This window comes from Lipotes vexillifer, unplaced genomic scaffold, assembly GCF_000442215.2.
Source record: "Lipotes vexillifer unplaced genomic scaffold, Lipotes_vexillifer_v1.1 scaffold450, whole genome shotgun sequence".
NCBI lineage: Eukaryota > Metazoa > Chordata > Mammalia > Artiodactyla > Lipotidae > Lipotes > Lipotes vexillifer.
The window spans coordinates 98,530-111,464 of record NW_006794180.1 but is presented as its reverse complement, the minus strand read 5'-3'; the positions used below and the strand labels follow the sequence as shown (position 1 = coordinate 111,464).

At 39.5% G+C, this 12,935-nt stretch overlaps 1 protein-coding gene across 1 annotated transcript in view; it reads left to right on the top strand.

The window, feature by feature from the left end:
* FBXL13 (F-box and leucine rich repeat protein 13) overlaps positions 1-12,935 on the top strand; it is a 196,590-nt gene that overhangs the window by 108,095 nt on the left and 75,560 nt on the right. The window contains 1 exon segment of the mRNA XM_007467061.1: positions 3,525-3,654. Within this exon segment, the coding sequence (XP_007467123.1) occupies positions 3,525-3,654 (130 nt within the window).

Below are 12,935 nucleotides of genomic sequence, written 5' to 3'. Positions count from 1 at the left end.
GTTTCAGGAATTCTGTAGGATTCTTTGTCCTTCATTATAGAACATCACTCAGTACTTTTCTTTAGATATTTCATATTAAGATATATATGTGATGAATATATGTGCATGTATGAATGTGTGTGTTTATATATAGAGAGAGAATATACGTGCCTGTGTGTATGTATGTATGTGTGTTTGTATCTATAGATAGAAAGAGAGTGGGGGGGTGAAGAGGGAAGAGAGAGAGAAATATATATTAAAAAATCCATAAATCCATATGTGAAAATCTGAACTCTCAAAGTAGATGATTTGGGAGTAGCATATATCACAGTACAAATTATTTTTTTAACTTAAAACATCTCTTCCAACCATAGTTTGAGATAAACTTTTCTCCTAGGAAATTTAAAATAACACTACATCTCTGCATAATTTTTTAAGGACGTTTATTTTACAAATGAAGCTATACCTTTAGTGGGCAACAGATAGAAAAATAGGACCCAAAATGAGAATTCTGTTTTGATTTTAACTTCTAGTTCTTGCTACTGAGACAACACTTAGGATAAAACTAATTAATATTGATGTCTTTCGCCATATGAAAAAAATGTACATTGACTTTCTTATCTATAATAAAAATAAATTTCATAATGATTCTCTATTTTTGCTCTGCTTTCTATTGTTTCAAACATGCTTGGGTATGCAAAAGCATTTGTTAAGCGGTAAATAACCAGAGATGTGTTATTTGTTGCTGTTCTCATTGTCTCTCGTGTCTTTAGTATTTCTTTCCAAAGAAAAATGTAATTTGTTTGCCTTTCTTAGCAACAATGATTTGCCAGTTTTTTATTTCAATATTTTTCCTCACTTCTTTGGGGACTTGCTCAGTTTTCTAAAGTTGAAAATGAGGGCTGCCCACAGCTCATGCCCATTCCAAAACATTTTTTGCTTTTAAATATTTCCTGAATTAAACCCTCTCAATTTATTCCCATTGCCACAATCTAGGTGGCACTCTCAGCACCTCATTTGGTGCAGCATCCTGATGGTTCACTCTTGGTCTCTCTTCCCTTCAATATGCTCTGCCTTATGCTGCGAGACGTATCATCCTAAACTTAGTCTTATCACGTCTTTGATATCCTTAAGGTCTAGACTCTTCCCTTACTGTCCAAAAACATTATGTTGATAATACAACATTATAAAGCAACTATACTCCAATTAAAAAAAACCAAAACATTATGCTGACAAAGGGGCCATAGATCCATAGGTATCTATTAAGAACTCCTAGCTCAATTCTCATTTTTGGTATTTGTTAACTGACCACATGCACTTAAAGAAATTGAACAATAGGCTTGGACCAGATTTGAATATATTTGAATATGCATGATTTCATAAGTAACAGTTTCATTATTATATCTAAAGAAAGAATGACTGATATACAGAGCTTAGAAATAGGTTAGGAAGAACAGTCTTCAAATGAGTGGGCAACACATGGGAGGAACAGAAACTACGCCAGAGGCTATCAATCTCGCTAGATTACATATGGTATTACCATCATGACTAAAATGAGGGTATAGATGGCATATGAGGCCCCCCAAACTCTTAGTATCAGTTGTATGTACCACTCTTGTCAGGTGAGTACTTATTCCATTCAATGGAAGGAAGATAGTACAAACTTCATAAGAATAATTCATATGTAATTATTATTTGAAGTAGTAGTAGCAACAATAACAATATATATATATATTTAAAGGTTCTACTGTATCCCTGCTAATATTTATCATCAAAGATCACTCTCATTATAATACTATTGCATCTATGTGCTTATGTAGTTGTCACATCCCTAAGAGGAAAGAGCAGATAGGATTACATCCATGTTACAGACGGGTAAACTGAGGTTCAGGAAAAGCTGGAGGCCCCACAGTTGGTGAGGGTTAAAAAAAAAAAAAGATAATGTTAAAATATCCACTTAACAGATGTGGAAACAATCTCTGAGAGGTTAGGAGAAGTTGCAGTAAGTGTCAGGACTGTGATTCAAATCCAATTTCGTCAGATTCCAAACCCTTGTGTATTTTCCATTGTGTCATGCTGCCTGCCTCACTATTCCTTTCTCCAAATTAGAGAGCTAAAGGGTTGTAAGGAATGACAACCCCCAAGAAAATTTTACTTACTCAGCTGAATCACAAGGGTATGCTTCAGGGAGAGGAAGATCGAGCATTTCCAAAACTTTGGCAATGCTCTTAGTTAACTCAAGGGCCCCAGGAGAAGGGACGTTCTTTGGGATGTTAGTGCTCCTTTCTCCTTCAGAACCCTGCCCACCCAGCCACTGGGGAATCCAGAAGGCTTCCCTCTCCATTCTCCTGAATCTCATGGACACAGCCATTACCAGAGGGAAATGTGTGTTCTGATTCAAATAATTTGCTATGGAATGTGAATCATATCATATAGTTGTGTTTTTTCAGATTTGGGAAATAAATCTGATTAATGGTCAAAGCTTGCATATCTAATTTCCCATTTATGTGAAGATAAACTTTATTAGTCATTTGTGGGCTTTTGAGGGACACAGAGGAGTTTTCTTCCTACTTTTCATTCTTTTTGCTTTCTAATTTGCTGTTAAACTGTTGCAGATCACAAACAAAAAGCACGTTTTTAATTCCATTGCAAGAGCAGGCAGTAGTGGGAATTCTTGCAATTTTATAAAATGTCAGGCTTAGGAGGGCTTTGAAAATCGTCCACAGAGTGTCCTCAAACCGTGAGCCCTTGCACAGTAATACAGACTAGTCCTGAAGACCCTCTTTTTTTGCTGGAAGCTCTCATTTTGGTCATGGTGGTAATGCCATATTTAATCTGTTTCAACTCCAGTGAGATTGATACCCTCTGATTGTAGTTTTTATTCCTCTCATTTGTTGCCCACTCATTTGCAGACTGTTCTTAACCCATTTTTAAGCTCTGTATATCAATGTCTTTCTTTATCCATAATAATGAAACTGTTACATACAAAATCATGCAGTGTTACAAAAAAAATCTAATTTCTTCAAGCCATTTGCTTACCATGTCCATTTTAAGAGCCTGTTATGTTATGCCTCCTTTCTGCCCTAAATCCTAACTCTCATGTAACAGTTAATCGCCACTTAAATGTTTACAAATGGTTTGTCCTCCTAGACATTTTGCATGTTATTTTGGTGCTCCAAAGATAAAACCTAAATGTAACAATAACACAAACTCTGAAACTGCTTTCAAACACTAACTTCCAAACAATAGGAATGCACAAAACTCCCCCACCCCCAAAGCTTTATCCCAATCAGCTTTCTTAAAAATCTAGACAAATCTTTAATTATTTTCATTTGAAATGTGATTATGCATTATCTGATATGCTACTGCAATCTCCTTTACTTAATAGGAAGAGTATTAACAGTAAAGTTCAACTCTTGAATATCTGTAAGGAGAAAAGATTTACAGTTTTACTCCTCTTTGTCATAGTGGCTTAACAAAGATGTGAGAAAACAACGAAAGTATAATCACTTTCCTTCCTCTCTTCTCTCGCCCTGTCTTTTCAGGTACTTCCACAGTTTACAGAATCTTAGTTTGGCTTATTGCAGAAAGTTTACAGACAAAGGTTTACAGTACCTGAATTTGGGGAATGGATGCCACAAGCTCAACTATCTGGACCTTTCCGGCTGCACCCAGGTTTGTCTTTCAGCCTTCTCTTTCCTGCAGCAGGCGAAGAAGTCCTCCAGAGAATGAGAACGGGCTATATCCAGCCCTCATGTTATACTAACGCTGTGCACAGACCGCAGCACACTTTTTGGAGGTTTTAAATTACATGGCCACAGCTGCTTAAATTTTCCCCAGGATCGCTACTATAGGCTCTTGGCTTCCTTCCACTGGAGTGCCACATCCACTAACAGGCAGAGTTCATTGGATGATGAAGCAGAACACGTCTGTGTGGATACTCTGAGCACAGTTATAATACCAGAGTCCAAATCTTGAAAACTTTTTAGAATTGATACCAAGATACAAACAAAGAAAAACATTTTGTGGAGAGAATTTGCAAAGAACTTCCTGAAAAGTCAGTTTGCTCTCACGTGAGCCCTCAGAGAGTAAATAGTATTGGGAAAGATGCTACAAATGATAAATGCATGAAAGGAAATACACAAAGATTATGATTTTATTTATTTATTTTTTATTTGTTTTTATTTTTGGCTGTGCTGGGTCTTCGTTGTTGTGCGCAGGCTTTCTCTAGTTGCGGCGAGCGGGGGCTCCTCTTCGTTGTGGTGTGCGGGCTTCTCACTGCAGTGGCTTCTCTTGTTGCAGAGCACGGGCTCTAGGCGCACAGGCTTCAGTAGTTGTGGCGCACAGCTTCAGTAGTTGTGGCACACGGGCTCTAGAGTGCAGGCTCAGTAGTTGTGGCACACGGGCTTAGTTGCTCTGTGGCATCTTCCCAGGCCAGGGATCAAACCCGTGTCCCCTGCACTGGCAGGCAGATTCTTAACCACGCCACCAGGGAAGCCCAAAGATTATGATTTTAGAAACTGCATTATATCCTTGGGCTAAATAACATGACGATTTGAGGTCTATATGGGGAAATATTTAAGTTTCAAGGAACAAGACTAAGGAAAACTGGGCAGAAAAGAGTGTGGAATTGTGGAGGGTAGGGCATGGCACTTTGGAAGCAGTAACTACCTCTTTGATAGTTTCTTCTGCTCTGTTTTGTTTGATTTCAGTCATGATTCTTTTAACTTTTCTTTCACCTCTCTGTGTATTTTATTGATATTTGTGTCATAGAATGTTCATCATTCTATGAGACTAATAACACAAATGAGAACTGTTACTATACGCCAGGCACCATGTTGACTGTTTCATACAGATCAAATTTACTGCTCATATAAATGCTGTGCAGTATGTATTTATCATGCCCATTTAGACATGAAAAGACCAAGGCTCCCAGGGCTGCACGGCTGGTGAAAGCACATGGTACTGGTATAGTTATAAGCAGGTAGATTCCCTGGAAGGAATACAGGGACAGAACAGATTTCTCCTCCAAGTTCTTGAACGGACAGAAATCTTACATAGCACTACTACTGGCATATGGTTTCCTGGTACACCACACAGTGGAGAGGATGTAAGGGAAAGGAGGGGGGGACGTTAAGCTAGGGCTGAAATGGCTAGAAGTTGCATTTGTTTAACATTCAATCTACTGCGATATAGCTTGCTAAAGCATCAACATCTACCATCACTCTGTGGCCAAGATGGCCTTAATGTTCCCTCCAGATGGACAAAACTTCAGACAGTCTTCTTCTTGACTCTGGAACCCTGACCTCCCTTTTCTTAGAGCATTTACTTTAGAAAACTTGTGGTTGTACATTCTTTCTCTGCTCCCATTGAGATGTAAAGCCCTTAAAAAGCTTCTTGCCAGTTTTACAACCCAGGAATGTCTTCCTCAAAGACCTGGGAGCCAGCCTTTAATATGTAATCATCAAGAGAGAGAGCATCAGTATCTCCCAGTCTCTGTGGGAGGATGGGAGCCTAACTTCCATATGGATGTCAGTTAGCAAACACAGATGGCCTAATCACAAAGGAAGAATACCTGCAAATTCAGAAATAACTCAATGTGCTTGATACATCTAACTGATCAATCTCTCCCCTAAAGATACATGCTCCAGTACTTTTTTTAAAATTAATTTTTATTGGAGTTAAGTTGATTTACAATGTTGTGTTCGTTTCTGCTGTCCAGCAAAGTGAATCAGTTATACATATACATATATCTGCTCTTTTTTAGATCCTTTTCTCATATAGGCCATTACAGAGTACTGAGTAGAGTTCCCTGTACTATACAGGAGGTCCTTATTAGTTATCTATTAGTTATCTATTTTACATACGGTTGTGCCTAGCTTACCTCAGTGCTTCAGAACCCTCTGCACAGTGTGACTTACTTCCTTGTTCTTCTCAGTTTCCACCAGGTAGCTATTGTAGCAAAAACACACAACACATGCACAGACACACAAACACTCATACACATGTCCTAAGGTTAAATATTTTCAGACACACTAAAGTCAAAATTAGAGGTTTCAAATTGATGACCCTCTGGCTAGATATATATGCAAAACATATAGACACAGTCTGTCTTTAAATTTTGAGCCAACATTTGGAATTTTGGAGTTTTCAAATAAAAATCTAGACTTCAAGCTTCTCTTAAAAAACCAGAAGAACTAGCAAAATTGGGCCTGCTTTCCCACATGGCAACAAAAGGCTGGAGCTGAGTCAGCCTCACCCCCTTGAGATGGCACCCTCTCCTCCACTCAGTAACGTCCACACATGCACTTACTCTGGGACTGCTACCACTTCACTGCACTGCCTGCCTGCCTCAGTAGGTATTTGAGTTTGGTCTGAATGTATTTCTAAAGAATAGATTTCTTTTCCTAACTGACCCTTAATTTGTAAGTCTCAAACCACAGTGACATTAGTATTTCACATCATTATGCAAAATAATGTTGTTTTTTTGTTCATCCGTCTTCCATTTGCATTTGTTCATTTAATAATTTAATTACTCGAGAGATTTAACCCTAGGTGTCAGGCACTGGAAATTGTACCATTTGAAACTTTGTAAGAAATGGGCTCATTATGAACCACAGATATCTTAATAATGGCTGCTGCTGTAACTTCAGAGAATCAGTGAATCTTGGATGTCACTGCTTCTGAGGGACTTATTAAGTCTTTTGAGGAGGCTCCATCTACCTCCCTAGCTCTGGGTGTGAGGATAGTTTCACCCTTCCAGACCTACTTGCATTGATATGACAGTATAAAATGGTTTCAAAGAAGGAAAGTTGACTATTCACAGGTTTTTCAGGTTCTTCCCCTGGAAAGTAAAATGTATTTTCTTTTTATGTTTGGAATTTTGCACTATGAAGTCATGTGTTAGTATATCTGATCAAGGAAAAAGGCCCTAATAAAACAAAAAGTTGAGAATAGAAGCTTACAACTAAATGCTTTACACTGGTGTTTATTGAGTGCCTGCTGCATACTGGGCACCATGATGAGTCAAATAGCATCTCTGTCTTTTGGAAGCTCTGGATTAACATAAATGAATTATGTCAAGGGCTAAATGTTAATGCAGTCACAGCTGCCCAAAAAAGGAAAGATGTATACAGTATTGTGAAAGAATTTGAATCCATATTTGTTAGAAAAAATAAATAAGTGGATGATGGAGAACTACAAAGAAAAGTGAAAATCAATTACATATGTTTTAGAAATATTCTGCATTCTTATGGGATTGGATAAACACTGTAGGGTGCACTAAGTAATATGACCAATTTCCTAATGAGTACCAGCACTTGCATGTTTCCCTGCATGTCATCATCTTTGATGGGGTTGAGGTGATGCCTCTGCCCAGTTTCTCCTCCTTGAAAAAGCCTCTGCTCACACGTGGCCTAAACTGGGATAGGGCTGCTCCAGCGAGCTCTCTCACTATCCTCTGCAAATTTCTACCCATATACTTGTCACTTTGAGTTTTCTTTTTTCACTTTTAAAAAACCTGCTTTTTTTCTTATTACATGCTAAAGGCAGAAAAATACAAGAAAAAAAGGAGAAAAAGGGACTTCCCTGGTGGTGCAGTGGTTAAGAATCCACCTGCGATTGCAGGGGACACGGGTTCGAGCCCTTGTCCGGGAAGATCCCACATGCCGCAGAGCAACTAAGCCCATGCACCACAACTACTGAGCCTGTGCTCTAGAGCCCGCGAGCCACAACTATTGAGCCCACGTGCTACAACTACTGAAGCCCACGTGCCTAGAGCCCGTGCTCTGCAACAAGAGAAGCCACCGCAATGAGAAGCCTGTGCACCACAACAAAGAGTGGCCCCTGCTCGCCCCAACTAGAGAAAGCCCGTGTGCAACAAAGACCCAACACAGCCAAAAATAAATAAATTAATTAATTAATTAAAAAAAAAAACAGGAGAAAAAATTTTAATTACCTGAAAATTCATCACCAGAAATAATAAACACTACTAGAATTTCAGGGTCTTTATTCTATGCCTGTCTAGACTTTTTTAAACTGAAATGGATTATATAGTACACATATCTTTCATTTAATGTTTTATAAAGTGAATATCTTTTTATTCCATTAAATATTTTTCCTGTAACTTACTTTTAATAGCTATATAGTATTTCATTGTATCAAAATACCAATATGTATTTAACCATTCATTATTGGCCTACAGTTCTTTTTTTTTGGCCTACCATTTTTTTTTGCTATCATAAATAACCTGTGAGGAAAATTATTGTAGCCATATCTTTGCATATGTCTATGCAATTTTTTGGTACAAATTTTTAGAAGTGAAATGGTCAGAGGATATAGTTATTTTTAAGGCCATCCATACCCTACAAAGATTGTCAGTTTACACTTACCATAAATGTAAAATAGTTTGTTCTCTTCATAAATATATTATATATAAAAAATTTTGCCAATTTGACATTGAATATGATATTTTATATTTTCAATTTGTATTTCTTCGATTACCAGGCAAAGTTAAACCATACACAGGCACTTAATAAATATCTGTTGAATGACAGCATTCTTATCCCAACAGGCCACCACTGTAAAAATATTTTTCAAATTAATTAAAAAATCTCTTTCAAACTGGGGAATATTGGAGATAATGTAAGTTAAGTGCCTGACACAGTTGGTGATAAAAAAAGAAAACCTATTAGTATATTTCTCTAAAAAAATTTCTTCAGAGCCTGAGTGCAACATTTTCATTATAGTAGTTTCAGAAGAAAAAAAAATCTACATTCATTTAACAAAATGATTCTGGCTGAATCAGTTGAACAAATTTAATTTGTTTGCTTTTATATTTGCTACTTACTCAAAGTTATAAAATCTAATCTTATGCCATAAAATAATTTTTTAAAAACCATATTTAAATACAATTTGGAAAGACTCTGGAGACAAAATGGTTTTATCATGTAAAGAAGGTACTCTTTCCTGTGCTCCTTTGTCATCTATAATCTGGGAGACATTTGGCGACAGTGAATGAATCCATCTTTTTCTATGCTCTAAGGAATGATGTGTGACCTAACTCATGGTAGACATTTGTCAGATATTTGTTGAATTTTTGGATTAATGTTTAGTTAAATAAGTGAAACTAATGAACCACTGCATGAGATGTTGGTAGTTTTCATTTGCATCTCATACTCTGCTTCAAGGAACCACTCCTCTCCCTTCCCTTGTGGTTCTGGGGAGCTGTCAGCCGTGGCACCTTGAAAGCAACACACCACAGTAATTGGAAGCATTGGTTCTGGGGCACCTGCATTTTAATCTTGAGTTTGCTATTTACTAGGTATGGGACTGGGGCAGGTTACCTAAGCTTTCTGTATACCTCACTTTCCTTATCTATGAGATGGGGAAAATACTAGTAACTTCCTAAGTGTGTTGTGTGAATGAAATTATTTGATACATATAAGAGTCTTAGAATGATGGCTTCATATAGTAAATGCTTAGCCACAATTAGCTATTATTATTAGATTACTATTAGTATTTTCCAATGGCCGCTATCATTTGGCCCAGGCCTAGACAGTCCTAAATTCCATGTGCAGTGGCTATGATTTTTCCAGGGAGAGCATGACCTTAGCAGAACTATTCAGAACTCTTTTAGGTGCTCAACATTGGGAAAAATAAATTCCGTTTTTTCTGAGGTTGCAGGGCCTGGAATGTGTAAGTCTAGGCTGGTTTGTGGTTCTCTTGCTCAGGAACATGGAGGAAATTTGTCTGCAATGGGAAAGAATAAAATCCTCACAAAGAGGCTGACCTTCAAGAGGGAGAGATGCTGTGTTTGAGAAGGAGAGATGGTATATTTTTGCTTAGCTGGACTTTCAGTTAGAGATACCACTAATTCCCTTTTTACCTACGCTAGTTTATGTTGGGTCATTGTGACTCAAGGAAGCTGACTGGTACAACTGTTGAGGATGTGATTCCTATTTAGCTTTCAGTTGGGGTATTGAATACTTTGATGGAAAGCCTTTCTCAAGGAAAAAACTAAGGCCCAAGAGAGGAAGTTGTGAAGGTTTCTCATAGCTCTTCACATGCTTGTATTCTACCATGTACTTGAATTTGTTGCTTTGAGCATGCCTGTGACTGACCACAAAGCAATCCTTAACACCCAAGAAACTGGATTAAATCTGCTTCCTGTTTTGCTGGCACCAACAGCTGGGACATACTGAGCAAAGGCATTCCCTAATGACTTTTTTGAGGGTAAGTATAATATAAAGAAAAGTGCACAAAGTGCTATATACATGTCCTTTGGTGAACACAGAATGTGTTTCTGTTGAGTATACACATAGGAATCAAATGGGCTGGATGTGAAGTATGTGTCTGTTTGGCTTTTGTTGCTATCATCGTTAGTTTCCTAAATTGGCTGTGTCAATCCTAATGATTATGATTTAGAAAACTCATGAGGATGTGATTTCTGCAGGAAAGCTAATGCTGTGGCTCTACATACTCCCTATATTTACCCACATAATTTATTTTCATAGCAACACTATTATTAAAGTGCAGTACAGGAGAGGTAGGAGAACAACATTCAAACCTAGAGTGGGCTTCTAGCTGATGAGTACACTTCCCTTCTCAGGAATTAGCAATAAGTATTTAAGTCATCTTATATTCACTTCCATAGCAAACAGGTTTCATTAAACTTCCCTCTTTTCAACTATTTTAATCAAACATTTAGAATCCATCACTGGTGACTACTTTCACTAAAAGAAAATAAGAAAGAGGTTTAAAAATTGTGTGTTCTCTGCAGTATTTTTCAGGAGAGGAAAAGTACTCAAGGGAAGAAACATAACTGGGGATTTCTATTTTATTTCATACTAGATTTATTTTATTTTACTTATTTTGGAACTCAGGTACCAGGAACAGATTTAATCACACTCCTCAATTCATGGCACACTTTCATCATCATTCCATGCAAGGCTGATCTCTTGTTTTATTTATTCCCTTTTATGTATATTTCCCACTCATGTTCCCCTTTCTCTACACAAGCAAACCCTCTAATTTGTTTTATGTGGTTCCATATACGAATATATTCTTAAAACTTTCATTTGAGAGGACTTCTGGGAAGATGGCGGAAGAGTAAGACGCGGAGATCACCTTCCTCCCCACAGATACACCAGAAATACATCTACACGTGGAACAACTCCTACAGAACACCTACTGAACGCTGGCAGAAGACCTCAGACCTCCCAAAAGGCAAGAAACCCCCCACCTACCTGAGTAGGGCAAAAGAAAACAGAATAAACAGAGACAAAATGATAGGGACGGGACCTGCACCAGTGGGAGGGAGCCGTGAAGGAGGAAAGGTCTCCACACACTAGGAGCCCCTTCGCGGGCAGAGACTGCGGGAGGCGGAGCGGGGAGCTTCGGGGCCGCGGAGGAGAGCGCAGCCACAGGGGCGCGGAGGGCAAAGCGGCGAGATTCCCGCACAGAGGATCGGTGCCGACCGGCGCTCACCAGCCCGAGAGGCTTGTGTGCTCCCCCAACGGAGCAGGTGGGGCTTCGGTCGGAGCGCAGGGAGAGGACTGTGGCTGGCGGCGTGAACACAGCCTGCAGGGAGTTAGTGCGCCACGGCTGGCCGGGAGGGAGTCCAGGGAAAGGTCTGGACCTGCCGAAGAGGCAAGAGACGTTTTTTTCCCTCTTTATTTCCTGGTGCGCGAGGAGAGGGGATTAAGAACGCTGCTTAAAGGAGCTCCAGAGACGGGCGCGAGGTGCGGCTAAAAGCGCGGACCACGGAGACAGACATGAGACGCTAAGGCTGCTGCTGCCGCCACCAAGAAGCCTGTGTGCGAGCACAGGTCACTATCCACACCCCTCTTCCGGGGAGCCTGTGCAGCCCACCACTGCCAGGGTCCCGGGATCCAGGGACAACTCCCCCGGGAGAACGCACGGCGCGCCTCAGGCTGGTGCAACGTCATGCTGGCCTCTGCCGCCGCAGGCGCGCCCTGCACTCCGTGGCCCTCCCTACCCCACGGCCTGAGCGAGCCAGAGCCTCCGAATCAGCGGCTCCTTTAACCCCGTCCTGTCTGAGCAAAGAACAGACGCCCTCCAGCGACCTACACGCACAGGCAGGGCCAAATCCAAAGCTGAACCCCTGGGAGCTGTGAGAACAAAGAAGAGAAAGGAAAATCTCTCCCAGCAGCCGCAGAAGCAGCGGATTAAAGCTCCATTATCAACTTGATGTACCCTGCATCAAGTATAGGCAATGAATCATCCCAAATTAAGGAGGTGGACTTTGAGAGCAAGATTTATTATTCTTAGCCCCTTTTCCTTTTTTTGTGTGTATGTGTATGCTTCTATGTGAGATTTTGTCTGTATAGCTTTGCTTCCACCATTTGTCCGAGGGTTCTATCTATCCATCTTTTTTTTTCTTAATAATTACTCTTTATTTTAATTACTTTATTTTATTTTACTTTATCTTTGTTCTTTCTTTCCTTTCTTCCCTCCTTTAGACAATGAATCATCCCAAATTGAGGAGGTGGACTTTGAGAGCAAGATTTATGATTTTTTCCTCTTTTTGTGAGTGTGTATGTATATGCTTCTGTGTGAGATTTTGTCTGTATAGCTTTGTTTCCATCATTTGTTCCAGGGTTCTATCCATCCGTTTTTTTTGTTTTTTGGGTTTTTTTTCCTCTTAATAATGTTTTTTAATAACCTTATTATATTTTACCTTACTTTATTTTATTTTACTTTATCTTCTTTCTTTCTTTTTTTTCTTCCTTCCCTCCTTCCTTCCTTGCTCCCTCCCTCCCTCCCTCCTTTCTTGCTTTCTTTCTACTTCTACTAATTCTTTCTTTCTACTTTTTCTCCCTTTTCTTCTGAGCCGTGTGGATGAAAGGCTCTTGGTGCTGCAGCCAGGAGTTAGTGCTGTGCCTCTGAGGTGGGAGAGCCAACTTCAGGACACTGGTCCACAAGAGACCTCCCAG